This window comes from Liolophura sinensis, chromosome 8, assembly GCF_032854445.1.
Source record: "Liolophura sinensis isolate JHLJ2023 chromosome 8, CUHK_Ljap_v2, whole genome shotgun sequence".
In the NCBI taxonomy this organism is placed as follows: Eukaryota; Metazoa; Mollusca; class Polyplacophora; order Chitonida; family Chitonidae; genus Liolophura; species Liolophura sinensis.
In genome coordinates, this window is record NC_088302.1 from 1,692,148 (window position 1) to 1,717,729 (window position 25,582).

The 25,582-nt window shown below is 41.2% G+C and overlaps 1 protein-coding gene across 4 annotated transcripts; it reads left to right on the forward strand.

The window, feature by feature from the left end:
* Window positions 1–541: 541 nt before the first annotated feature.
* LOC135472240 (protein tumorous imaginal discs, mitochondrial-like) lies at window positions 542–24,860 on the forward strand. Of its 4 annotated transcripts, XM_064751645.1 has the most exons (13): window positions 542–719; window positions 1,334–1,473; window positions 3,346–3,429; window positions 3,800–3,905; window positions 4,918–5,057; window positions 7,551–7,703; window positions 8,951–9,098; window positions 10,031–10,095; window positions 11,109–11,237; window positions 11,807–11,922; window positions 17,786–17,883; window positions 19,323–19,371; window positions 19,742–19,841. In XM_064751645.1, exons 1-12 carry the CDS (start codon window positions 548–550, stop codon window positions 19,355–19,357), a joined length of 1,386 nt encoding a protein of 461 aa, XP_064607715.1. In that variant the 5' UTR covers window positions 542–547; the 3' UTR covers window positions 19,358–19,371; window positions 19,742–19,841. The 4 variants fall into 4 exon arrangements, with proteins under 4 accessions (XP_064607715.1, XP_064607712.1, XP_064607714.1 ...); XM_064751642.1 differs by lacking the exons at window positions 19,323–19,371; window positions 19,742–19,841 and adding an exon at window positions 23,823–24,860; XM_064751644.1 differs by lacking the exons at window positions 19,323–19,371; window positions 19,742–19,841 and adding an exon at window positions 23,823–24,860 and having other exon boundaries at window positions 1,337–1,473.
* Window positions 24,861–25,582: the final 722 nt, after the last annotated feature.

The following is a 25,582-nucleotide window of genomic DNA, read 5'->3' on the forward strand; positions in this document are numbered from 1 at the left end:
TGTTTGTTCAAGTCCATTACAGTGAACAGCAAACATTGAAAGGGTGGTAACTCTGGATAGTTTAACAACGTCTGTTCTGTTATATATCGATTTCTCGTAAACCTTATGGTCCAGTCACAATACTTTTTTTATATTGCGATATTTAACCTCTTTGAAACACATATTCTCTACACATGTGCAATTGTCCACCTTTACCTCTTTTTGTTCCGTTTCTAAAAATTAAGTGAAAAGTATTTTTCCGTAAATGTAGTTAATTTCACATTTTTGTCTCCGATAGGATGAAATTGTCGAGATTACCGTTAATGACGAGAGATGTACATGTGGTCCGAGAGGATTGTCGGAATTAAGAATCATTTATATAAACTCTAAGGATTCTTATTTTTCTGTGCCATAAATAGGTCACACAGAGACAAATTTTACTTTTATAAACATAATAACTATCAGTTGTCTTTCTTGTTGCACATGACTTAAAACATGTTATCAATAATCCGAATCAGTATTACTTCGGGCCTTTCAGAGCTCTGTTCGGTCAGCCCTAGGGACAAGCATGGCCTCCATGCGGAGAGCAGCGTGTGGAAGCTTGAACAGGAAATCTAACAGTGTAGTCTTCCTCTACAGTGGGAAATCAAAGGTGCCGTCCTGCTCGGTGCAGAAAGTATTTATTCGGCTGAACTCAAACTTGGTCGGCTTGTTGTCACGCCGCCTGACCTTCGTAAAAGGTAAGACGACATATCGTCTAAAACTGCGCAGACGTCGTGTGCTATGGACTTGACGGATTGCGTCACCACGACTGCGCGAGGAGTAAGCTATGTGACATTGACAACTGTGCCAATGTCAAAAATATTTTATAGTGAAGGTGTTAAATACTCTAAGCGATCAATATTTAAACATACTTTTTCAGAACGCCGATGAAATCTAAGCAGTAGGGTATTAAAATGTCCGAGTACTTGCAACCCCAACAATCCTGCCACTGGGCAATGTTCATTGCAGTCACTTTTCTGCCATCAGATAAGCGGCGTCATCATCCAAATTCAAATTTTACATGATGGGATTGATATTGCATAGCTGATGTAGGCCAACATAGATTTCTTGCCTGTACTAGTTTGATTTGAGTACCGCTTTAACTGTACTAGCAACTGATTCTTTTGAAAAGGTCATGCATACGTGGACGTTCTTGACATGCTGGACTCATCCTGCTACAGTTAACTCATACTGTTTGGCATGATTTTCAGTGAGTCCCTAAGAAGTGCACACATAGTAAATATGTATAATTTTGTTTCAGACTTGATAGGAACTGCATTAATGTTAACTCACCATTAGTTCTTGTTTTTAGCAGATTCATGGATCAAGCAAGGGAGAGAACCATGCAGTTTGTTTCATTTGTCAGCCACAGACAAGCAGAAGGATTATTACAGTATACTTGGGGTGCCAAAAAATGCAGATACCAAAACCATTAAAAAGGCATATTATCAGGTAATCAAGCGTTTATCACACGGCATCACATGTGATTGCAAACCTGGATGCTGTGTATCAGTGAATCATTTTTAAGTACTGCTAAGACCAACCAAATAAAGAAGTGAAGTTCTGACTAGTGAAAGTTCCATACTTGTTTGAGGATAGAGTGTCTGCCGGAGGCAAGGGCCCAATACCAAGTTCAGATCTAGTTGTCTCAGCAACAGGCTACTGAGCCTGGTTGTCATTAGCGTGTCATTCCTGGGGGGCAGCAGGGGCTAGACCAATCACTGACTGTTTCAGTGTCATGTTACTGAAACTGTTTGAGGTGTTGTGCCTGCAGTCATCTGTATGGCATTCCTGTGGTGCAGCCAGGGCTAAACCAATCACTGACCATATCACATTGTCGGGTTACTGAGGCCAATTGAGGTGTCATTTCCGGTTTTATCAACGTGGCATTCCTGTTAGTCAGTGGTGGCTAGATCAGTGACTAGTTGTCTCAAGTGTCGGGATACTGAGGCTGGTTGAGGTGTCATTCCTGGTGTCAGTGACATGGCATTCCTGCTAGACAGCAAGGGCTAGACCAATCACTATTCATCTCAGTGTTGGGTTATTGAGGTATAATTCATCATTCCAGCATTCCGTCGTCACATAACAATCATGAAAGCGTCGCATTCAACCGCTAAACGTAAGTACATTTTCCGAGAGTGGTGAAATTCCGCCTTGCTGTGTTATCGTAAGTGTGTGCGCTGACACGTTCTAGGATTTGGAGAGTGGAGATTAAAACAACAAAAAATATAGCCTCTTTCTTGTTATGCTGACAGCCATTTTTTTCGAAGGTTTGTTTTGATTATGCCTCAGCAGACAATTTGCTTGAATAAATTTATTTATTTATTTGATAACATTGATGCTTAACGCCATACCCAAGAAGTTTTATTTAGTACATAGGATGCTGGATACACTGCTGATCGGTGATAGCAATGTATGTGCCTGGCCGAGCAGGCATGTTGGCAAGGTTGTTTGAGGAAATAGGATGCTGGGTACACTGCTGATCCGCGATAGAAATTTACGTGCCTGGCTGGGCAGGCAAGCCCCGGGCAAGCGGGCAACCGTTAAGTTACACCGCTGCATTTCTGTGGGAGGGCAGAGCCAATCAGTGGTCTTCTCAGTGTCTGGTTACTGAGGCTGGTTGAGGTGTCATTTCTGGTGTCCTCGACATGGCATTTGTGTGGGAAGCGAGGAGCTAGACCAATTACTGTTAGTCTCAAGTGTCTGGTTACTGAGGCTGGTTGAAATGTCATTTCTGGTGTCATCAACATGGCGTTCCTGTGGGACAGAAGGGGCTGGAACAATCACTTGTCATCTGAATTTTTTTTTTTTTACTGAATCTGGTTGAGGTGTCATGTCTGGTGTCAGCAGCATAGCTTTCCTGAGATGCTTCACAGTGATATATCTGCATTGTGATGCACAAGCCTACAACAACGAATTGCTATATGATATAGGTGTGACATACCATTCCTAGAAAACAATTTCAGTGCTCTGATCCCAAACTATAAAGACGCCATTTAAACTTATGCTTTCTGTGATCTTTAAAATGTGTGAATGAATGAAATTTGTATGAGAACTAATCTTTTTATTAGTGAACTGTAATATTTGTGTACAGTCTACTTTTTAGTTTTAATACAGCTTGATCAGTATGGGTGCCCAATAGCTTGGGCCCCCAAATGGGTCTGAAAACAACTTTTACACCATTAACTGTCAAGTGCACTTTCAGGATTTTGTTTTTCTGGTATCTATCAATGGGTATTTGCTCCAGGGGAAGTGTGGTTTTTCTCTTCCAAGTGTGTAAAAAAATTTAAATTATATCGCTGTACCAGTATCATTGATTTGCAGTTGGCTAAGAAGTACCACCCTGATATGAACAAGAATGACCCGGCGGCTGAGAAGAAATTCCAGGAAGTATCAGAAGCCTATGAGGTCAGTGTTTGTCAGTGGAACTACAGTCTGTTGTCTCAACATCTCTATCCGGCATGAAGGTTTACATAAACAGTCAAGTCATCAGTTTTATGAAGCCAGTTTAGATGGGTTGAGTTAAAAAAATGAATGGTTTTAACTAGCTGATGTTTCTAAGCTGCACAAGTTTTTATCTACTGACATTAAAATGTGTGTCTGAATTTGAGAAGATTTGCATTCCCTAGCAGCATTTTCTTGTCTAAACTAAATCATTGCCATGTTTGTTTATCTGATAGACACATTTCAGGAATATCGGAGCAGTGTCAGATGAGGAATTTGTAAATTTGGTGAAATGTGTGTAACAAAAATCATTTATCCTTTCCACACGGAACAGGTTTTAAGTGACAGTTCCAAGCGACAGCAGTATGACGCATTTGGTGCTGCTGGAAGCCAGGCAGGCGCAGGCTTCGGTGGTGCATCAGGTTTTGGTGGGGCTAGAGGTGAGTCTCAGACAATGGAAACACTAGGCGGATTTATGCGCTTGTAGAGAACAACTTTTCCTCAGAGAAGCAAACTCGTGATACATGCCATGTAAATTGCAGGTGATTTTTTCTGTCAGTAGTCAGAGAGTTCTGTCATGTTGTCTAAGCCATGTAAACTATGTGACACAGACAATGTGGCGCCGTGTTTGGAAATCTTCTGAGATTTACGTGCTCTTTCTATAGCTGCGATCCCCTGAATGCCCAGCAGCAGACACTACATGACAAAGTAGAATCATCAGTGTATTTTTTGATCTTATCTGACATTCTTGATACAAGCAAATTTCTTTGCCGACAAGATCATCTGCGAGATATACTGTCTACAGTGCAAACACACTAAGTGTATTTTGGGAAATTCGCAAAATAGCAATTGTAGGAGCGAAAAAGTGCTCCTTGTGTATCCCCTAGATAATAGATGATCATTTATTTTTGTGCTCTATGTATTGAAATAGCATTTAGGAGTGGGTTTTTTTCCCCATCATTAACGTAAATATCATACTTGATCTATTGATTGATTATTTCCATACGATAAGCTGAGCACACACAAACTAGCTGTACGGGATAATTGGAGGAAGTCAAACTTCTATGATGACCATTGTAACATTTAGAACTGACTTTTGATCAGTTTGGTTGTAAATCTGCTATGAGAAGTGACAATAAATTGTATGAGCAAGTTGAGCCTCTGCTGGAAGTGTAGTAAGATAAAACCTGTTATCCCGTAAATCCTGTTTATTTCTTTGCCTTCTTAAAGAAATTTTTGCCTTTTTTGATTTTGAGAAAGGAAACTGCATATTCTGCTATGATCAGAGGTTGTTTTCTGTTTAAAAATTCAAATTGTTACATATAATTGGGACATAGATTATACCAAACACTCAAGTGTTCAAACAGTGAGTATAGTTTGACTAGTCTTCTTCCTTTCTGGTAACCATGTTTGCACTGTAGATTCTTCTGCTGACTCTGTGTTTCTTGACAGGGTTTGAAGGTTTCCATAGCACAATAGACCCTGAGGAACTGTTCAGGAAGATCTTTGGTGATAGAGGCTTCAACATGAGTGGCTTTTCAGAAGACCAGGACTATGCTGAGTCCAAGTTTGGGTTTGCACCAGCTTCAGAGGTTAGTTTACCTGCTCTGATGTGTTGTGTTCTAGCTCCAGATAGTTCAGTTGCAGAATTGTGACAAGTGTATTATGTGTTCACTAATATCCAATGATTGAACTATGAAATTTAATGTACATATTGGTCAGATGATACGCTTGATTGCTCCGGGTCGTTTTCCAGGGATTGCTGGAAGATTTACCAGCTGTGTGCAGGGGCAGGTGCACTGGCTCTGGACCCATGTTCATTTTTGTTGTTCAACCCACCTGATACGGCGACAGGAAGATTGACCAGCTGTGTGCAGGGGCAGGTGCACTGGCTCTGGACCCATGTTCATTTTTGTTGTTCAACCCACCTGATACGGCGACAGGAAGATTGACCAGCTGTGTGCAGGGGCAGGTGCACTGGCTCTGGACCCATGTTCATTTTTGTTGTTCAACCCACCTGATACGGCGACAGGAAGATTTACCAGCTGTGTGCAGGGGCAGGTGCACTGGCTCTGGACCCATGTTCATTTTTGTTGTTCAACCCACCTGATACGGCGACAGGAAGATTTACCAGCTGTGTGCAGGGGCAGGTGCACTGGCTCTGGACCCATGTTCATTTTTGTTGTTCAACCCACCTGATACGGCGACAGGAAGATTTACCAGCTGTGTGCAGGGGCAGGTGCACTGGCTCTGGACCCGTGTTCATTTTTGTTGTTCAACCCACCTGATACGACGACAGGAAGATTTACCAGCTGTGTGCAGGGGCAGGTGCACTGGCTCTGGACCCATGTTCATTTTTGTTGTTCAACCCACCTGATACGGCGACAGAGTTAAAAAAAATAACCTTGCTCATTTCTTACATGCAATTTCATTGGTTTCTGTATTTGTTTGACCAGCATTATTATGACAATAGCTTCAACTTTCACAGTGGGATATCGTTTCCTGCATGTATCCTGCAACTTAATCTCAGTCTTTATTGATTCATTAATGGAAGAAATTGAAAGAAGCAATTCTAGTTTTAGTATCTTCAGATTGCACACCTCCTCTCTGCCTAGTTCAACTAAATTAAATGCTGAGGCCTATTTTCAACAATTTCCTATGTTTACCTCTATCAACGTTTAATCGTTGAATTAAAAAATGCAGTAGATCCATTCGCAAGGCACTTTGCAGAAGGAAAATGGCCGTTAAATCCACTTCAAAACAGCGGCATGAAAGAGAATAGGATTTTTGTTACCACTCCTGCAAGTATAAATTCATTCCCGAGTCAAAATGTTTCCGTCCGTCTGTTCAGAATAACTTTGTGCTGTCATGGCGAGTTGGGTGTACAAAAAGGTATGAAATATACCTAACAAGACAAGACCACGCCACCATGCAACCAGTCCTGAATGACAACATTAGCGATGATTTTATCAGTCATTATGGATGTAGAATAGAAAGAACAATTTGCCCAGTCACTCGTGCAAGAAAATAATTGTGAAGTCATGATTATATGCGTATCTGCTTCATTATCTGTGTTTTCCGCCCGTGACCTCAGATACAGTCCTGATTCTGGGTGTACCAGATGTGTCGCGCACACTCAAAGCGAGTTTGAAGAGAGAAAAGCCAGCACTTTATCAGACTTTCTGCATATAACTCGACTGAATGATTTACCTGGATGTTAACATGAATGAGCGATTGGAAGTGTTATTTTCCCTTCAAATGATTGAATTCAACAATTAAATGTTGAGGCAGGTAAATATCAGAAATTGTTGAAAATAGACCTCAGCGTTTAACTTAGTTAAACTAAGCAGAGAGGAGGTGTGCAATCTGAAGATACTATAACTAGAATTGCTTCTTCTTTCCATTTCTTCCATTAATTAATGAATAAAGACTGAGATTAAGTTGCAGCATTCAACTGAACCACACTGTGCCCTACATGCAAAGTGCAGACATTCAAACATCAAGCCCCTAAGAAAACAAACACAGTTTATTCTTGACACGTATGCATGCGCTAAAAACATGGTCCCAATAAAGGCATCTAGCAGTTGCAAATTCATTGTGCGTAGTGGAAAAAATTGGGTGGGACTTTCGTTTTATGAGCACTGGATGTCAAGTTCTTTCTGGGATGTAGTGTATTTCATTTAAATATAGAGGATTTGGCCAAGTCCAAAAGAAATTCTTGGAGGAAACAAATCCTAGCAGGATCATATTATCATCACTGTGACAAAAGTTTCTCTCTGTTTCCCTGTCCATTATGGATGTGGCTGCTGGTAAACTTGTGTGAAGGATTAGTGTCACGTATATCACTAACTGTGTAGACATTGTACATTGCACATCAGTGAAGGTATTTGTTTTGCCCTGCTCTCTGCATTAATGTTAATTATACGTGTGCGATGAGGTACTTGCTGAGAGCTATGAATTAGTGTGTGGGAGGTCAACATAACATTTACTATATGTCTTTACACTTTTTTAAAACTCACCTTTTATATTTATGAATGCAGGTAACATCTATTTACCTCTGTTGTGATTTTGTTTGATTTCTCCAGATTATGATGGATTTGACTTTTCAAGAGGCTGCCCGTGGTGTGAACAAGGAGATAAATGTGAATGTGAAAGACATTTGTCCAAAATGTGATGGGAAGAAAGCTGAGCCTGGGACGAGTAGTGTCAAGTGTCAAACATGTGGTGGTACTGGAATGGTAAGTAGGGTTCTCATCTCTGCCTACTGATCCTGGGACGAGTAGTGTCAAGTGTCAAGCATGTGGTGGTACTGGAATGGTAAGTAGGGTTCTCATCTCTACCCACTGAGCCCGGGACGAGTAGTGTCAAGTGTCAAGCATGTGGTGGTACTGGAATGGTAAGTAGGGTTCTCATCTCTACCTACTGATCCCGGGACGAGTAGTGTCAAGTGTCAAGCATGTGGTGGTACTGGAATGGTAAGTAGGGTTCTCATCTCTACCCACTGAGCCCGGGACGAGTAGTGTCAAGTGTCAAGCATGTGGTGGTACTGGAATGGTAAGTAGGGTTCTCATCTCTACCTACTGATCCCGGGACGAGTAGTGTCAAGTGTCAAGCATGTGGTGGTACTGGAATGGTAAGTAGGGTTCTCATCTCTACCCACTGAGCCCGGGACGAGTAGTGTCAAGTGTCAAGCATGTGGTGGTACTGGAATGGTAAGTAGGGTTCTCATCTCTACCCACTGAGCCCGGGACGAGTAGTGTCAAGTGTCAAGCATGTAGTGGTACTGGAATGGTAAGTAGGGTTCTCATCTCTACCCACTGAGCCCGGGACGAGTAGTGTCAAGTGTCAAGCATGTGGTGGTACTGGAATGGTAAGTAGGGTTCTCATCTCTACCCACTGAGCCCGGGACGAGTAGTGTCAAGTGTCAAGCATGTAGTGGTACTGGAATGGTAAGTAGGGTTCTCATCTCTACCCACTGAGCCCGGGACGAAGAACGTCAAACGTTCAGGAATGGTAAATAGTGTCAGATCTCTTGACTCTCATCTCTGCCCATGGTTCACAGCAAGTAAAGTGACATCTCCAGGTCATGAAAGCTTTTTTGCGTATTGGTTGTTTCTTATAAACACTCTTTGAAGAAAGTAATTCTTTCATATATCTGTCATAGTCAATTTTCCGGTTATACCATGTCATAATATGTGTATGATTTTTTATGTGTAATTGTAATCTTGTAATCCGTATGATGATGTTTGAAAATAAATAAATTGTGTAGAACTGCTAGATGGATGGAGTTGTATTTCCTCACTCTTATCTCTCTTATGTATGAGAGCAGGATTTGAGGCTCAGGAGCTGTTTGTAACCATACATGTGAACAGTGGGACACCCATAGTGTACAGTTAGTAACACAAGTTTTCGTTGCTTTTAATATGGATGGTAGATGTGTTTCTGTGCATACCAAAGTTGGTGTTTTTTGGTTTGATTTTCACAGGAAACTGTTTCAACTGGTCCGTTTGTGATGAGGACAACGTGTCGACAGTGCAAGGGGGCAAGAGTAATCATCAAAACCCCTTGTACAGAGTGTCAAGGCAAAGGCAAACTAATCATGCGTAAAAAAGTGGTGGTCCCTGTTCCTGCAGGTAATCAGTGTGGAATCCCTCAGTGTACATGTACGTGATCAGGGAGTCTGCCTGTCAGTCAGTCAGTCTGTGGAATCCCTCACTGTACATCAGGGAGTCTGCCTGTCAGTCAGTCAGTGTGGAATCCCTGAGTGTGCATGTACATCACGGAGTCTGCCTTTCAGTCAATCAGTGTGGACTCCCTCAGTGTACATGTACATCACAGAGTTTGCCTGTCAGTCAATCAGTGTGGAATCCCTGAGTGTGCATGTACATCACGGAGTCTGCCTCTCAGTCAATCAGTGTGGACTCCCTCAGTGTACATGTACATCACAGAGTTTGCCTGTCAGTCAATCAGTGTGGACTCCCTCATTGTACATGTACATCATGTAGTCTGTCTGTCAGTCAATCAGTGTGGACTCCCTCAGTGTACATGTACATCATGTAGTCTGCCTGTCAGTCAATCAGTGTTGACTCCCTCAGTGTACATGTACATCAGGGAGTCTGTCTGTCAGTCAATCAGTGTGGACTCCGTCAGTGTACATGTACATCAGGGAGTCTGCCTGTCAGTCAGTCAGTGTGGACTCCCTCAGTGTATGTGTACATCAGGGAGTCTGCCTGTCAGTCAGTCAGTGTTTTTCAGTTATTGAAATAAGCCCTACATTAACTTTAAGTGAAATCCACCAGCTGAACTTCCTTTTATCCTCAATTTCTACTGAGTTATGATGCCTTAGCATATACTCTAGTCATTTTTCTGTTTTTTTTTTGTCGAAAGCTAGTGTCATCTGTGTCCTCAAAACTAGGGGAGTGTAGGACTTCCTATTTTCAATACCCACGAAGATTGACAACTACTATACATGGTCTGCCATTTGAAATAAATTGATTTGGTCAAAGGCAAAGAGAGGAAATATTATTGCGTGTTCTTTGAAGATTCTGTATTTCCTATTTGGCAGGAGTTGAAGATGGACAGACAGTGAGAATGCCAGTGGGAAGACAGGAAATATTTATTACATTTAGGGTAAGTCTCTGTGAATGTGACTGAGTGTGATCTGATAGGATTGAAGTTCTACACAAATTTTTTTTTCAGTTAAACTTCAGCACAAGCCTAAAATGTTTCTCCATACATGAATCCAGCTTACAGTATTTTACCACAAGCTATGGATTTATATAGAGACAAGTTTGTGTGTAAAGTTCTGGTAACGTCAGCAACAGAACCCAAGCTGGAAATAGGAAGATGTAGAATTCGAATCATAAAGTATGAAAACTAAACAGGTGAATGGATGTTTGGTGTTTAATGTCATATTGACAGTATTTCAGCTGTATGGAGTCACGTGTGATGTGAAGAGGCACGTGTCATGTAAAGAGGCACGTGTCATGTGAAGAGGCACGTGTCATGTGAAGAGGCACGTGTCATGTAAAGAGGCACCTGTCAAATTATAGCAATTTATTATGACAGCTAACAGGGCTTGCTTCATACGAATGAATAGTTCCAAAATCAAACAGAAAAATGATGCACACCTTCAAGTCGTATGAAATCAAAAGCAGTATAGATTCAAAAGACCTACAAAATGTGAGGACAATAAACATGATAAATAAGGAGACGAGGGTGATGTGAGGGGTGAAAACATCTGATGTCAGAGGTATGATAAATACACAGCTGGTTAGTTGAAGACTGCGTACAACATTAACACAAGTACAACTGTAGCTCAAATGTAGTACTAGGTGCTATTAGTGGCCTGGTCTTGTATTGGACTCAAGCCACATGTGGGGTCGTACATGTAATTGAACTTTGATTTCTACTGCCTGAAGGTTATTAATTCATGTACCTTGAACTTTTTGGCATTGACTTTTTTGGACTAGAATTTCAAAATGGGGTTAATTTCGTTAAATTTACTCCCTGAATACCAGTGGGGTCTTAAATTCATACATTTCCTGTTCGTTTTGAGAAAATATAAAAATGTAGTTTGTATTTTGTGTACACTGATTAAAGTATCTACTGCACATATGCATATGTATGTTCTGTATTTGCAGGTTTCTAAAAGCAATTTTTTTCGGCGGGAAGGTGCTGATGTACATAGTGATGTAACCATTAGTCTTTCACAAGCAGTACTCGGGGGAACAACCCGTATCCCGGGCATCTATGATGATATTTTGTTCACAGTAAGTTGCCTAGCAATCTGTACAAATAACATGCCAAAGATGATAGATTGGCTGTCATACATGGTTTTATTTACTCTGTCAGTGTTGAATTGTTGAATGATTTGATATACAGGGTATCCCAGAAGTTGCGCACCATCCAGGTTGAGGTTGAATGCGTGAGCTACAGAGCGGTGTGTTGCCCCAATCTCTTTCAAACATAAAAACCAATTCAACTCTGCCTTGTACTGTTAGTTTATTAGCCATAATTAACTCTGAAAGAGAGAAAAAAAATTTAAAATCAGTATGAAATGTGAAACACAGAAAAAAAATGAAAATCAGGATGGTGGACAACTTCTGGGACACCCTGTATGATTGCTTGAAAATTCTGTGGTCTCTTTAAACTGGGATTACACTAATAGCCTGTGCACAGTGAGGGAGTGTTTGCGTCCAGTTCTCGTCGGATCTGTTGTCAGTGACATGGGTGAAGTACAGTAGTTTCTTGATGCTCTGTGTTCTGATGGTTAGTGATAACAAGCTATCCGTGGATGACCAATGTCACTTTTTGTTTCCATGCATTTTATTTTCTATAGATTCCAGCTGGCACACAATCTCACGACAGACTACGATTGGCTGGGAAGGGAATTAGCCGTGTAAATAGTTACGGATACGGAGATCACTACGTCCATATAAAAATTCGAATTCCCATGTAAGTTCTGTCGTAACTCGAAGTTACAAATTAAATCATGTGTACAAAGAAATGCAGGATACCTGTTGACAGTTTTAAAAATGTATGTATACACATGTTTACTGCTAAAGCTATTTATCTGTGGTATGACACTGTTAAAGTTGGAACAGATTGTGAGAGGCTTTCTTCAGCTTATTTTTATAGCTGTAGCTGAGCATTGTTAAGCATAGTGTTGGGAGAGAGGGGACTGTGTAAGGTTATAAAGCCTTATAGCTGAACATTGTTAAGCATAGTGTTGGGAGAGAGGGGACTGTGTAAGGTTATAAAGCCTTATAGCTGAACATTGTTAAGCATAGTGTTGGGAGAGAGGGGACTGTGTAAGGTTATAAAGCCTTGTAGCTGAGCATTGTTAAGCATAGTGTTGGGAGAGAGGGGACTGTGTAAGGTTATAAAGCCTTGTAGCTGAACATTGTTAAGCATAGTGTTGGGAGAGAGGGGACTGTGTAAGGTTATAATACATGTAGCTGTAGCTGAGCATTGTTAAGCATAGTGTTGGGAGAGAGGGGACTGTGTAAGGTTATAAAGCCTTGTAGCTGAGCATTGTTAAGCATAGTGTTAGGAGAGAGGGAACTGTGTAAGGTTATAAAGCCTTGTAGCTGAGCATTGTTAAGCATAGTGTTGGGAGAGAGGGGACTGTGTAAGGTTATAAAGCCTTGTAGCTGAGCATTGTTAAGCATAGTGTTGGGAGAGAGGGGGCTGTGTAAGGTTATAAAGCCTTGTAGCTGAGCATTGTTAAGCATAGTGTTGGGAGAGAGGGGACTGTGTAAGGTTATAAAGCCTTGTAGCTGAGCATTGTTAAGCATAGTGTTGGGAGAGAGGGGGCTGTGTAAGGTTATAATAGCTGTAGCTGAGCATTGTTAAGCATAGTGTTAGGAGAGAGGGGACTGTGTAAGGTTATAAAGCCTTGTAGCTGAGCATTGTTAAGCATAGTGTTAGGAGAGAGGGAACTGTGTAAGGTTATAAAGCCTTGTAGCTGAGCATTGTTAAGCATAGTGTTGGGAGAGAGGGGACTGTGTAAGGTTATAAAGCCTTGTAGCTGAGCATTGTTAAGCATAGTGTTAGGAGAGAGGGGACTGTGTAAGGTTATAAAGCCTTGTAGCTGAGCATTGTTAAGCATAGTGTTAGGAGAGAGGGGACTGTGTAAGGTTATAAAGCCTTGTAGCTGAGCATTGTTAAGCATAGTGTTAGGAGAGAGGGAACTGTGTAAGGTTATAAAGCCTTGTAGCTGAGCATTGTTAAGCATAGTGTTGGGAGAGAGGGGACTGTGTAAGGTTATAAAGCCTTGTAGCTGAGCATTGTTAAGCATAGTGTTGGGAGAGAGGGGACTGTGTAAGGTTATAAAGCCTTGTAGCTGAGCATTGTTAAGCATAGTGTTGGGAGAGAGGGGACTGTGTAAGGTTATAATACATGTAGCTGTAGCTGAGCATTGTTAAGCATAGTGTTGGGAGAGAGGGGACTGTGTAAGGTTATAAAGCCTTGTAGCTGAGCATTGTTAAGCATAGTGTTAGGAGAGAGGGAACTGTGTAAGGTTATAAAGCCTTGTAGCTGAGCATTGTTAAGCATAGTGTTGGGAGAGAGGGGACTGTGTAAGGTTATAAAGCCTTGTAGCTGAGCATTGTTAAGCATAGTGTTGGGAGAGAGGGGGCTGTGTAAGGTTATAAAGCCTTGTAGCTGAGCATTGTTAAGCATAGTGTTGGGAGAGAGGGGACTGTGTAAGGTTATAAAGCCTTGTAGCTGAGCATTGTTAAGCATAGTGTTGGGAGAGAGGGGGCTGTGTAAGGTTATAATAGCTGTAGCTGAGCATTGTTAAGCATAGTGTTAGGAGAGAGGGGACTGTGTAAGGTTATAAAGCCTTGTAGCTGAGCATTGTTAAGCATAGTGTTAGGAGAGAGGGAACTGTGTAAGGTTATAAAGCCTTGTAGCTGAGCATTGTTAAGCATAGTGTTGGGAGAGAGGGGACTGTGTAAGGTTATAAAGCCTTGTAGCTGAGCATTGTTAAGCATAGTGTTAGGAGAGAGGGGACTGTGTAAGGTTATAAAGCCTTGTAGCTGAGCATTGTTAAGCATAGTGTTAGGAGAGAGGGGACTGTGTAAGGTTATAAAGCCTTGTAGCTGAGCATTGTTAAGCATAGTGTTAGGAGAGAGGGAACTGTGTAAGGTTATAAAGCCTTGTAGCTGAGCATTGTTAAGCATAGTGTTGGGAGAGAGGGGACTGTGTAAGGTTATAAAGCCTTGTAGCTGAGCATTGTTAAGCATAGTGTTGGGAGAGAGGGGACTGTGTAAGGTTATAAAGCCTTGTAGCTGAGCATTGTTAAGCATAGTGTTGGGAGAGAGGGGACTGTGTAAGGTTATAAAGCCTTGTAGCTGAGCATTGTTAAGCATAGTGTTGGGAGAGAGGGGACTGTGTAAGGTTATAATAGCTGTAGCTGAGCATTGTTAAGCATAGTGTTGGGAGAGAGGGGACTGTGTAAGGTTATAAAGCCTTGTAGCTGAGCATTGTTAAGCATAGTGTTGGGAGAGAGGGGACTGTGTAAGGTTATAAAGCCTTGTAGCTGAGCATTGTTAAGCATAGTGTTAGGAGAGAGGGGACTGTGTAAGGTTATAAAGCCTTGTAGCTGAGCATTGTTAAGCATAGTGTTAGGAGAGAGGGGACTGTGTAAGGTTATAAAGCCTTGTAGCTGAGCATTGTTAAGCATAGTGTTAGGAGAGAGGGGACTGTGTAAGGTTATAAAGCCTTGTAGCTGAGCATTGTTAAGCATAGTGTTAGGAGAGAGGGGACTGTGTAAGGTTATAAAGCCTTGTAGCTGAGCATTGTTAAGCATAGTGTTGGGAGAGAGGGGACTGTGGTAAGGTTATAATAGCTGTAGCTGAGCATTGTTAAGCATAGTGTTAGGAGAGAGGGGACTGTGTAAGGTTATAAAGCCTTGTAGCTGAGCATTGTTAAGCATAGTGTTGGGAGAGAGGGGACTGTGTAAGGTTATAAAGCCTTGTAGCTGAGCATTGTTAAGCATAGTGTTGGGAGAGAGGGAACTGTGTAAGGTTATAAAGCCTTGTAGCTGAGCATTGTTAAGCATAGTGTTGGGAGAGAGGGGACTGTGTAAGGTTATAATAGCTGTAGCTGAGCATTGTTAAGCATAGTGTTGGGAGAGAGGGGACTGTGTAAGGTTATAATAGCTGTAGCTGAGCATTGTTAAGCATAGTGTTGGGAGAGAGGGGACTGTAAGGTTATAATAGCTGTAGCTGAGCATTGTTAAGCATAGTGTTGGGAGAGAGGGGACTGTGTAAGGTTATAAAGCCTTGTAGCTGAGCATTGTTAAGCATAGTGTTGGGAGAGAGGGGACTGTGTAAGGTTATAATAGCTGTAGCTGAGCATTGTTAAGCATAGTGTTGGGAGAGAGGGAACTGTGTAAGGTTATAAAGCCTTGTAGCTGAGCATTGTTAAGCATAGTGTTGGGAGAGAGGGGACTGTGTAAGGTTATAAAGCCTTGTAGCTGAACATTGTTAAGCATAGTGTTGGGAGAGAGGGGACTGTGTAAGGTTATAAAGCCTTGTAGCTGAGCATTGTTAAGCATAGTGTTGGGAGAGAGGGGACTGTGTAAGGTTATAAAGCCTTGTAGCTGAGCATTGTTAAGCATAGTGTTGGGAGAGAGGGGACTGTGTAAGGTTATAATAGCTGTAGCTGAGCATTGTTAAGCATAGTGTTGGGAGAGAGGGGACTGTGTAAGGTTATAAAGCCTTGTAGCTGAGCATTGTTAAGCATAGTGTTAGGAGAGAGGGGACTGTGTAAGGTTATAATAGCTGTAGCTGAGCATTGTTAAGCATGGTGTTGGGAGAGAGGGGACTGTGTAAGGTTATAAAGCCTTGTAGCTGAGCATTGTTAAGCATAGTGTTGGGAGAGAGGGGACTGTGTAAGGTTATAATAGCTGTAACTGAGCATTGTTAAGCATAGTGTTAGGAGAGAGGGGACTGTGTAAGGTTATAAAGCCTTGTAGCTGAGCATTGTTAAGCATAGTGTTAGGAGAGAGGGGACTGTGTAAGGTTATAATAGTTGTAGCTGAGCATTGTTAAGCATGGTGTTGGGAGAGAGGGGACTGTGTAAGGTTATAAAGCCTTGTAGCTGAGCATTGTTAAGCATAGTGTTGGGAGAGAGGGGACTGTGTAAGGTTATAATAGCTGTAGCTGAGCATTGTTAAGCATAGTGTTAGGAGAGAGGGGACTGTGTAAGGTTATAAAGCCTTGTAGCTGAGCATTGTTAAGCATAGTGTTAGGAGAGAGGGGACTGTGTAAGGTTATAAAGCCTTGTAGCTGAGCATTGTTAAGCATAGTGTTGGGAGAGAGGGGACTGTGTAAGGTTATAAAGCCTTGTAGCTGAGCATTGTTAAGCATAGTGTTAGGAGAGAGGGGACTGTGTAAGGTTATAAAGCCTTGTAGCTGAGCATTGTTAAGCATAGTGTTGGGAGAGAGGGAACTTTGTATTTTATAAAGCCTTGTAGCTGAGCATTGTTAAGCATAGTGTTAGGAGAGAGGGGACTGTGTAAGGTTATAATAGCTGTAGCTGAGCATTGTTAAGCATAGTGTTAGGAGAGAGGGGACTGTGTAAGGTTATAAAGCCTTGTAGCTGAGCATTGTTAAGCATAGTGTTGGGAGAGAGGGGACTGTGTAAGGTTATAATAGCTGTAGCTGAGCATTGTTAAGCATAGTGTTAGGAGAGAGGGGACTGTGTAAGGTTATAAAGCCTTGTAGCTGAGCATTGTTAAGCATAGTGTTAGGAGAGAGGGAACTTTGTATTTTATAAAGCCTTGTAGCTGAGCATTGTTAAGCATAGTGTTGGGAGAGAGGGGACTGTGTAAGGTTATAATAGCTGTAGCTGAGCATTGTTAAGCATAGTGTTAGGAGAGAGGGGACTGTGTAAGGTTATAAAGCCTTGTAGCTGAGCATTGTTAAGCATAGTGTTGGGAGAGAGGGGACTGTGTAAGGTTATAATAGCTGTAGCTGAACATTGTTAAGCATAGTGTTGGGAGAGAGGGAACTGTGTAAGGTTATAAAGCCTCTAATGGACTCAGCTGATTAGCTACTGACCATTGAGGCTGTGGACTTCACACCAACATCTGGCAGATTTGGCTGCATTTTTAAGTAATGAGTTTGTCAGGTATCAGGCTTTCCAGCTGTAAAACTGACAACCATTGTGTATTAAGTAAAACATTCTATAGTAAGACATCACACCCGAGTATAGTCATGGAGAAAAACAGACCACACATTTATGGCATTCTGTCGTATAATTCAGGATTCTTGCCCATTGATGTCCTGTCTCAGTGTTTAGAATATGCGGTGTTTGTATTGTCTTGTTCAGTATGAAGGCTAGACCAGGTAGACGCACTGGTTTGTCTGCACTCACTATGTTTTACCTGGTTGACTACAGGTGTCATGTGTGACACTGTTGATGTTGTCTTAGCAAACACCCCACTGAAACTCCCATGGGCTATCATGATGAGAATGGCCTCAAGACCTCATGTATAGTCTTACAATTGTGACACGTGTAATATTGTCTTACAGACTTAACCCTTTTGATATTGTTCCGCTGTGGTATAAGTGAAATATTCTTAAGTGTGGTGTAAAACACCAGTCAAATAAATAATTGAATTGATGTTGTTTTTTCAAATGTGGTCCATTTAGTGCCATAATATCCATGGGTTTTGACCTTTATTAGACCTTGACCCATTTCATTCTGCATGCACCATTCAGATTGTTCAGGTATTTCTGATATTATCGTCTTTCTGCATGTGCACGCAATTATGTGAGTGCAACATTATCCTTCTGTGTGACAGGAAGTTGACCCCCCAGCAGAAAGCTTTGATCCTGTCCTATGCTGAGTTGGAAACAGATGTCAACGGGACTGTCAGTGGGATAACGAAAACAAAAGATGGTGAGTAGAAGACAGCCAGGTCTTAATTAAACCATAGAATTTAAATGTACCAGTGAATTAGAGAAGATTGTCATCCAAGTTGTTTTTATTGGTTGTCCAAAAAAATCTCACTTGTATCAATTCTTTAATTGATATTAAGGCTATAAACTAGTGGTTACCAAGAGGCTCATGGAAGTTGGTGGTGTGGATAAAAAAAGGTTGCGCATAGAGTTGAAAATTATGACTGTAAATAGAGTCAAGGGAAATAACTGTCACCCTAACCTTTTCTGTGCATATGGCTGTGTAGTAAGCAGCAAGTGTCGCAGCATAGCCTCGCTATAAGGCGCTTTGATACAGCGCTTAATCGGATATGACATGATCCAAATCTTGTTCCCCAAAAATCTGCGGTGTGTGTTCCTGTGAGGCCTAGATTTCTAATGACAACAACTAAAACTGCAAACCAATTTTTCACCAAGAAATATACATGAATAATGCGACATGGTTTGCTTCATTTCCTGCTGTTTGTGTGTCACCCAGGTGTTATTTGATATTTTAGGTTGAATCCTTTGAATATCGCGCGAGAAAAGGATTTTTCTATGACTAATAGGTTAGGTTGTGTCTGGTTACATTTCCTTGCGATTCCAAACGCACGAGTAACGTTGCTGTCGCATTACTTCCACGTGGGGGTGGGGCTTCCTCAGCAATACAGAACACATTTTGCTCACTCTGACAGGCTTACCTCATAAAGGGATTAATATCTGTACACTTTCAGTCAGTGAAGAAAACTTAAGTCAGATAAATATTGAGTGGCTGTAAAACTGCAGGTAGTGAGATTTGGCTTTGCGGCATGCTGACAGGTGAGGGCTGAGATCAGTCACTCAAAGGTTTGAGAATAGCGTCGTTAGTTTTTCCTATTTCCTTCATTTAATACATTGATTTACCATGACATGATCGGGTTGACACTCGTCTGCAGTCCGCCATGTTGCAATGCCAGGCTATCTTCATGGGTAGGACGGTTCTCAGATGCTTGTGTTCCGTACATCACTTGTGTATCATAGAACACTCATTGGATTCTCTGGTAACATAAACCTCACAAAGCTTTTTACAAAAACACATTTTGCATCCATAAAACTTAGTTCATTGTCAAATCATGAGCTGTAAGATAGACTATTGGCTATATTCTGGATCCCACGGTCATTTTGATACAGCGCGAGGTAGCCTATAACGCACTGAGGAACGGGTCCCCAAAGTGGCTCGCTATAACCAGGCTACACTGTACCTGAGCTAAAATTAGAATAAATTGATACCTGGATAGAGTTACCAAATTTATGTCATTTAACAACATCAACAGAGTTTTTTTCTAGCCACTTAAAATAGTACAAAGAGAAAAATCAGAAAACTGAATTTTTGGCAAAATTTGTAATGAAGTAAATTGAGTTCTGTTTGTCTGTTGGGGACAGGTAAAGTGCATTTGGCACTAGGTGCTGTTTCGTAAGCCCAGTAGATAAGGTATGATGTGTTGAATTGTACAAATTGTATGTATGTTGAATTTTTTACTTTTTGCAAATTGAATTTCTGAAAGAAAAATGGCTTGAAAACCCCCTAATAACTTGTCTTCAGCATTGCCTTAGAACAAACATAAAGTGTGAATGTTGCCGTTACACTGGTGAGCATCTGCTGAAACCGTCTTTAGACTGTGGGACTTGTAGTAAAATAGAACAGGTGCTGTTTCGTAAGCCCAGTAGATAAGGTATGATGTGTTGAATTGTACAAATTGTATGAAATAATGTCTGTCCTGTTCATATGACAAGTTGGTACTGTCTGATAACCCCGGTGTTATACTTCTCAGCTCATCCTTCCTTTCTGTTTGGTTTTTCAGACAGGAAGGATGATGCTGCCGTCAAGGGAGAGAAAATGTCCAACTCTGACTCCTCAGAGGATGACGGATTGCTAACTAAAATTAAACGCAAAATATTTGGATGATCATAGACAACTTGCTGTAAATGCAAAACTTTATTCTTTCAGAATTTTTCTTCTGTCTAATTAATGCTTGAAAATGTGATCATTTCATTGCCCGCATCATATACTCTAGCTCATTTTTTCTGAGACAAAGAATTTCCTTTTATGAAGACTCATATTATTTGTGGAGGAAAAATGAATGAAACTTGTCAAGTAGATTACATACAGACCATCATTGCAAACTTAAATTGATGTCAGAAGAATGAATATCTCTTTTTGATGAAGGTTTTAAGCCATGCACATGCATAAAATATACAGGAACAAATAAATTTACATTTCTTTGTGATATACAGAAATTATTGTGTCTATTTGTTCTTGTTAATTAGTGTATGAAAATGCCCAGTTAGTGTTAATAAGTATAAGTGTACCTACAGGTGAGTACATGACAGATATTCTTAGCGTGACACATGGGTGCTCTGAATCAGGAATTAAACCATAGATGATGCAGTAAAAGTGGTGAAGAACATGTAAATTCATGAGGGTGCCATGTGTTGTCTTAGATGCTGCCAACGTTTTGTTACATAAAATCCAAAGAAAAGGTAATACATCTTGTAGCTTTCTGATTCCAAACACCTGTCATCTGTGAACACATTTTTAGTTGATTTGAATTTGTTGCTTAGCTAAAAGTTGACATCTGAGGATCCTGACTGAGTGGCTGGGATGCTTGTCATTTTATTACAAGGACATATGGGGTGCAGGCTTATTCAAGGCCTCAGGCAGGCAGCTTGTGAATATTACTTTGTGCTCATACTGTTTGTGGTGACCAGTGGTCAGTAATGCTTGAGTGGTGTTTGCCTAGGTGAACAGTGGTCAGCCATGCCTGAGTGGTCTTTGTCTAGGTGACCAGTGGTCAGTGATGCTTGTGTGGTGTTTGCCTGGGTGAATGGGGGTCAGCCATGATTGAGTGGTATTTGTCTAGGTGACCAGTGGTCAGCGATGCTTGAGTGGTGTTTGTCTAGGTGACCAGTGGTGAGCCATGATTAAGTGGTATTTGTCTAGGTGACCAGTGGTCAGTCATGCTTGAGTGGTGTTTGTCTAGGTGACCAGTGGTCAGTCATGTTTGAGTGGTGTTTGTCTAGGTGACCAGTGGTCAGTGATGCTTGAGTGGTGTTTGTCTAGGTGACCCGTGGTGAGCCATGCTTGAGTGGTGTTTGTCTAGGTGACCAGTGGTGAGCCATGCTTGAGTGGTGTTTGTCTAGGTGACCAGTGGTCAGTGATGCTTGAGTGGTGTTTGTCTGGGTGACCAGTGGTCAGTGATGCTTGAGTGGTGTTTTTCTACGTGACCAGTGGTCAGTGATGCTTGAGTGGTGTTTGTCTGGGTGACCAGTGGTGAGCCATGCTTGAGTGGTGTTTGTCTAGGTGACCAGTGGTCAGTGATGCTTGAGTGGTGTTTGTCTAGGTGACCCGTGGTCAGCCATGCTTGAGTGGTGTTTGCTTAGGTGTGGTCAGTTATGCTTGAGTGGTGTTTGCTTAGGTGACTAGTGGTCAGTTATGCTTGAGTGCACCGATACGCCATGCATGTTTATGTGTCACAAGTTACATACATAGAGGATATGTAATCAGTGACCTGAAGATATCAATTTCACTGGAGGCTCGGAACAAATGAAAAGTACTACTTGAGTTAAATAAATTTTTATCGTTGGTCACGAATTTCATATCCTTTCTATTCCATAAATCCCTTATTGAAAATTTAAAGGGGAAAAAATCATTAGATTTAAACTTTTCGGAAACTGCACCGACGTCTAACGGTGTAGTGATATCACATATATAGGTCAAGTGAAGCTTCGTCAGTAAGGGACAAGTACATGGCGGAGTATAATATAGTATGGAAAAATTTATTTACATAACGACTTTTTTATTCCACAGTTGTCAAAAGTTTGGTTTAGTACAATATATCATTCAATACGGTAATATTTATAACAAGAATATTACATTTTACCACAGAAAGTATTACTGTTGAAAAATAGACAAATTTCACATGCGCTCAGTACACGCCATGCAACCTTCAAAAAACAACCGACAGTTTAACCTCATGTAGGTTGAACAAGCGAAACCTACTACAGCGCATTGATTTCTAACAGAATTGAAGTACGGTAGATATTATTGGTTTCATCTTTCTCCATGGACCTAATTGCGTTAGCGCAGAAGTGTATTGTGTTTTACATTACGTTGACTGAATAGTTATGTCGTACCAGATATGGGTTCTGTAGGTTTGTCAGACAGGGAATTGTCAAGAGTCCCTTATTGTCACTGTTCTCATGACCACGGACCCAGTCAGTGGTCAACAATGAAAACGTTGCCACATTGTTTAGTTTTCGGTAATAGAAGATGAAATTTCGACACATTTGTCTGAATATAACATTGATGAGGTTTTCAAAATTTTAATGTACAGGTGGTCAAAACTCAAAAATAAGCTCCTCAACCGTATTTAAAATTTTTGTCTGAAGTCAAAACCGGCTTTGTGGAATCTAGCCCTGGTTTTGTTCGTTGAAAAAACTCTTAGAGAGGCACGGCAGGAGGGGTAGATCCAAGCTCTATCCTGGGTCGGGTCACACCTTAAAAAAGAGGAAGTTGTAACTTCCTCTCCTGGTGTTCAGCACGAAGGGGATAGTGCAATGACTGGTTGACCCGTATTAGTATAATGGCTCGGGCGGAGCAGGTTACTTGTCTTCGGTAAGTTGTCTCAGTGAAGGAGCACTAGATAAAAGAGTGGTGGAAATCCGTCCTGCAACAATGAGTCACATTTCAAGGGGAAAGAATTATCAGAAAGAAGAGGGATTGCATGCTAAAAGTGGAGAACTGCACTTGATATATAAAGCACTAGTTACTAGATGTTAAAAAAATTACGCAACTTTGCTTCTTGCATATAACACATCCAATCTAGCAGTATGTCAGTTTTCTCCCCAGATGCGTAACCACCAGTGGAAGGCAGCTTAAACACCCCTTCCACAAAATTCTGCTATTCATGGACATGAATGTTTATTCTCCAAGTAACAACAAGAAAGCTTGTGGAAGCAATATTGCATGAGGTTACGTTAAGCCATTCATTCGTTTTGCAAGTGAATACGTGGTCATCTGTTCATACTCTGACCAGTTCTCAGACTGTTGTGTCAGATACTTGTTATTGATCTGATTGTGGGGTGGGGTAACTCTCATTCGTCCAATGCATTTATGACAGTTATGGTGTGAAACAGACCCAAATGTGTCAGATTGACAATATGGAACATTTACCGCTGGTAAAATATGCATTAAAACTCCTGTTTTACCCAGTGGTCAACCAAATATTCCTACAAATTGTCTAACATGTCCTTAGGTTGGCTTAACCAAAAATAACCCAGGACAATCACACAAATTCATGCACCAAAAAAAGGATATTTTCAGGGTTTAACTTACTGTGGTCTCCATCTCGATCTTGTCTTATGCACACCATTGATGGATCACTCAAGGGAGATAATCCCTGGACTTGGCCATACATCTGCCTGCATTTAGGCAGGCAAAGCCTCAAGGCATAACCTCAAGGCTAATCTCATTCAAGCAACATGAAGGCAGCAAGCTCACTAACTGTAGTGACATAGGCTGATTATTTTCCATGAACTGGTGAGTTGCCATGGACACGTTTTGATTGAAGTCTTAGAACGGGTTAGTCTGTTACAGAGACCACTTGGTTGACGCTGATTTATGCTAGAGAAGGTTTAATGCAGGTGTGTCTGGGGAGAACAGTGGTAAATGTTCCTTGCCATGAGCACGCCACATTTGGGGCTGTTTCTTTGTGTCTGTCACAACTTCAGTGAGAGTTACCCCATCCTGCAACTAGTTGATTGAGCACCATCAGCTGAAAGTTTATACATGCTTCATGGGTCACAGGTGTACATGTACACTTATGTGTTGGTTTAACAGTTGTATGTACATGTATTTGCATTTATTCTGTTATTCATTTCCAGGCAAGCAAGTCACATCAGATCAGGATGGGTTGGTTGCTAGGATACGACATGTCGTGCAAGGCATCGATGACGATGATCCAGAATCTATTGTGGACAGAAACAAGTGAAGGTTTCTTCAGAACTGTTTGAAATAATCTACACAAGCAAATTTGGATCATTTTTGTCATTGGTGAATTTCATCTGTCATGAACAGGATTTTGATCAGGATCAGAAATGTGCCATGTACCATGAAGCAGGAAGATTTTGAACTGATTCACCAGAATCAAAGTGTTTTTAAGGAGTTGATATAATGTAGGGCTGTTTATACAGGTACAGTATATATCATGTCCTGCAGAGTGTCTGATTGACTATGTATGTGTATATCATGTCCTGCAGAGCGTCTGATTCACTATGTATGTGTATATTATGTCCTGCAAAGTGTCTGATTCAGTATGTTAAATACATATGTGTATGTAAATCCAGCTGTGTAGAGCCTGCGTGCTAGTGTACATGTTTATTTTACGGTAAGACTCTGATTTGGATCTTTTAATTACGAGCTTGTATCCATCTATTCCTCCTTGACGGTTTGTACAGCTGATTGATTGGCATGTCATCAATAACAATGCCCACCAGATGTGTTCCCCTTTAAACTTCAGTAGAATGGTGACATAAACATATATCAAGGATTCTTGACTGGCAATTGCAGTCAGTAAGATTTAAACATGTGTCTCTGACTAGGAATTTGTGGATGTAACTAATAACTTAGCTTATTCAGGCTCCCAGCTGTGAGGCTCACCAGGAACCTCCTATAGTTTAGTGGGAGATGTTTCCTTTCCTCAGAACTGCCACTGTAAGAGTTAGAGGTCACATAGAGGTCATTCAGTTCACCTCAGGTCAGCCCAAACAGGCACAAAAGGTGATATCCATGGAGACCAGTGATGCAGGATGAGAATGTCTTGTGCCATGTGTCTTTACAGGACTTCAGGGAAACTGGACATGACAGAATGTGCTGTTCGAAGTGAAAAATATACAGAAAATATATTAAAAGATCATTGTATGCACCAGTGTATTTTTTAAGTCCTTCCTGTCCCAGCGAGTTTGTCAGCTGGGACATGTTTTACCAAGCAGTTGCAGTTTGCACCTGGTGTAGTGTGCCATCACTGCAAATGTGCTAGCCACAATGTTGCGACAGCTTTGTAAAATGGGCCACAGGAAGATGTGTGAGGTGCTAATAGGCTGACCTCAAATTTAAGCTTGTAATAAGTGTGTGTATAGAAAACTGGGTACAAATCAGATAGACTTGTGGAACTGAACAACCCTGAAGTCACTGACAACCATCTTCTTATGGCTGCAGTCTTCTTCTGAAGTTGTAGAAGATTTCTCTTTAGCAATAGTGCTTCTGTTAAGCATCATACAGCTGTTGCCAACTGTTTGCAAACTACAAGTTGCAAAGGTGTATCTAAATTACTGATAACCTAAAGTTAGGTCGGTATGCAGCTAGTCGGCCTGAGGTCGGTATGCACCTAGTCGGCCTGAGGTCGGTATGCAGGTAATCAGCCTGAGATCGGTATGCACCTAATCAGTCTGTACAAGAAAACATAATTATGGCATGGTTGTGGCGAAGTGGAAAGGTACAACACGAGAGGTAGGTTCAAACCTTGTCATGGACACAGAATTTGTATTTTCCCCTGCTCTTACTCTTCTCAAACATGGATTTGCATCAGTGACTAGCTAAATGTTTACCCCAAGCGTTCCTGTTTGCTCCAACCATAATAGTGACC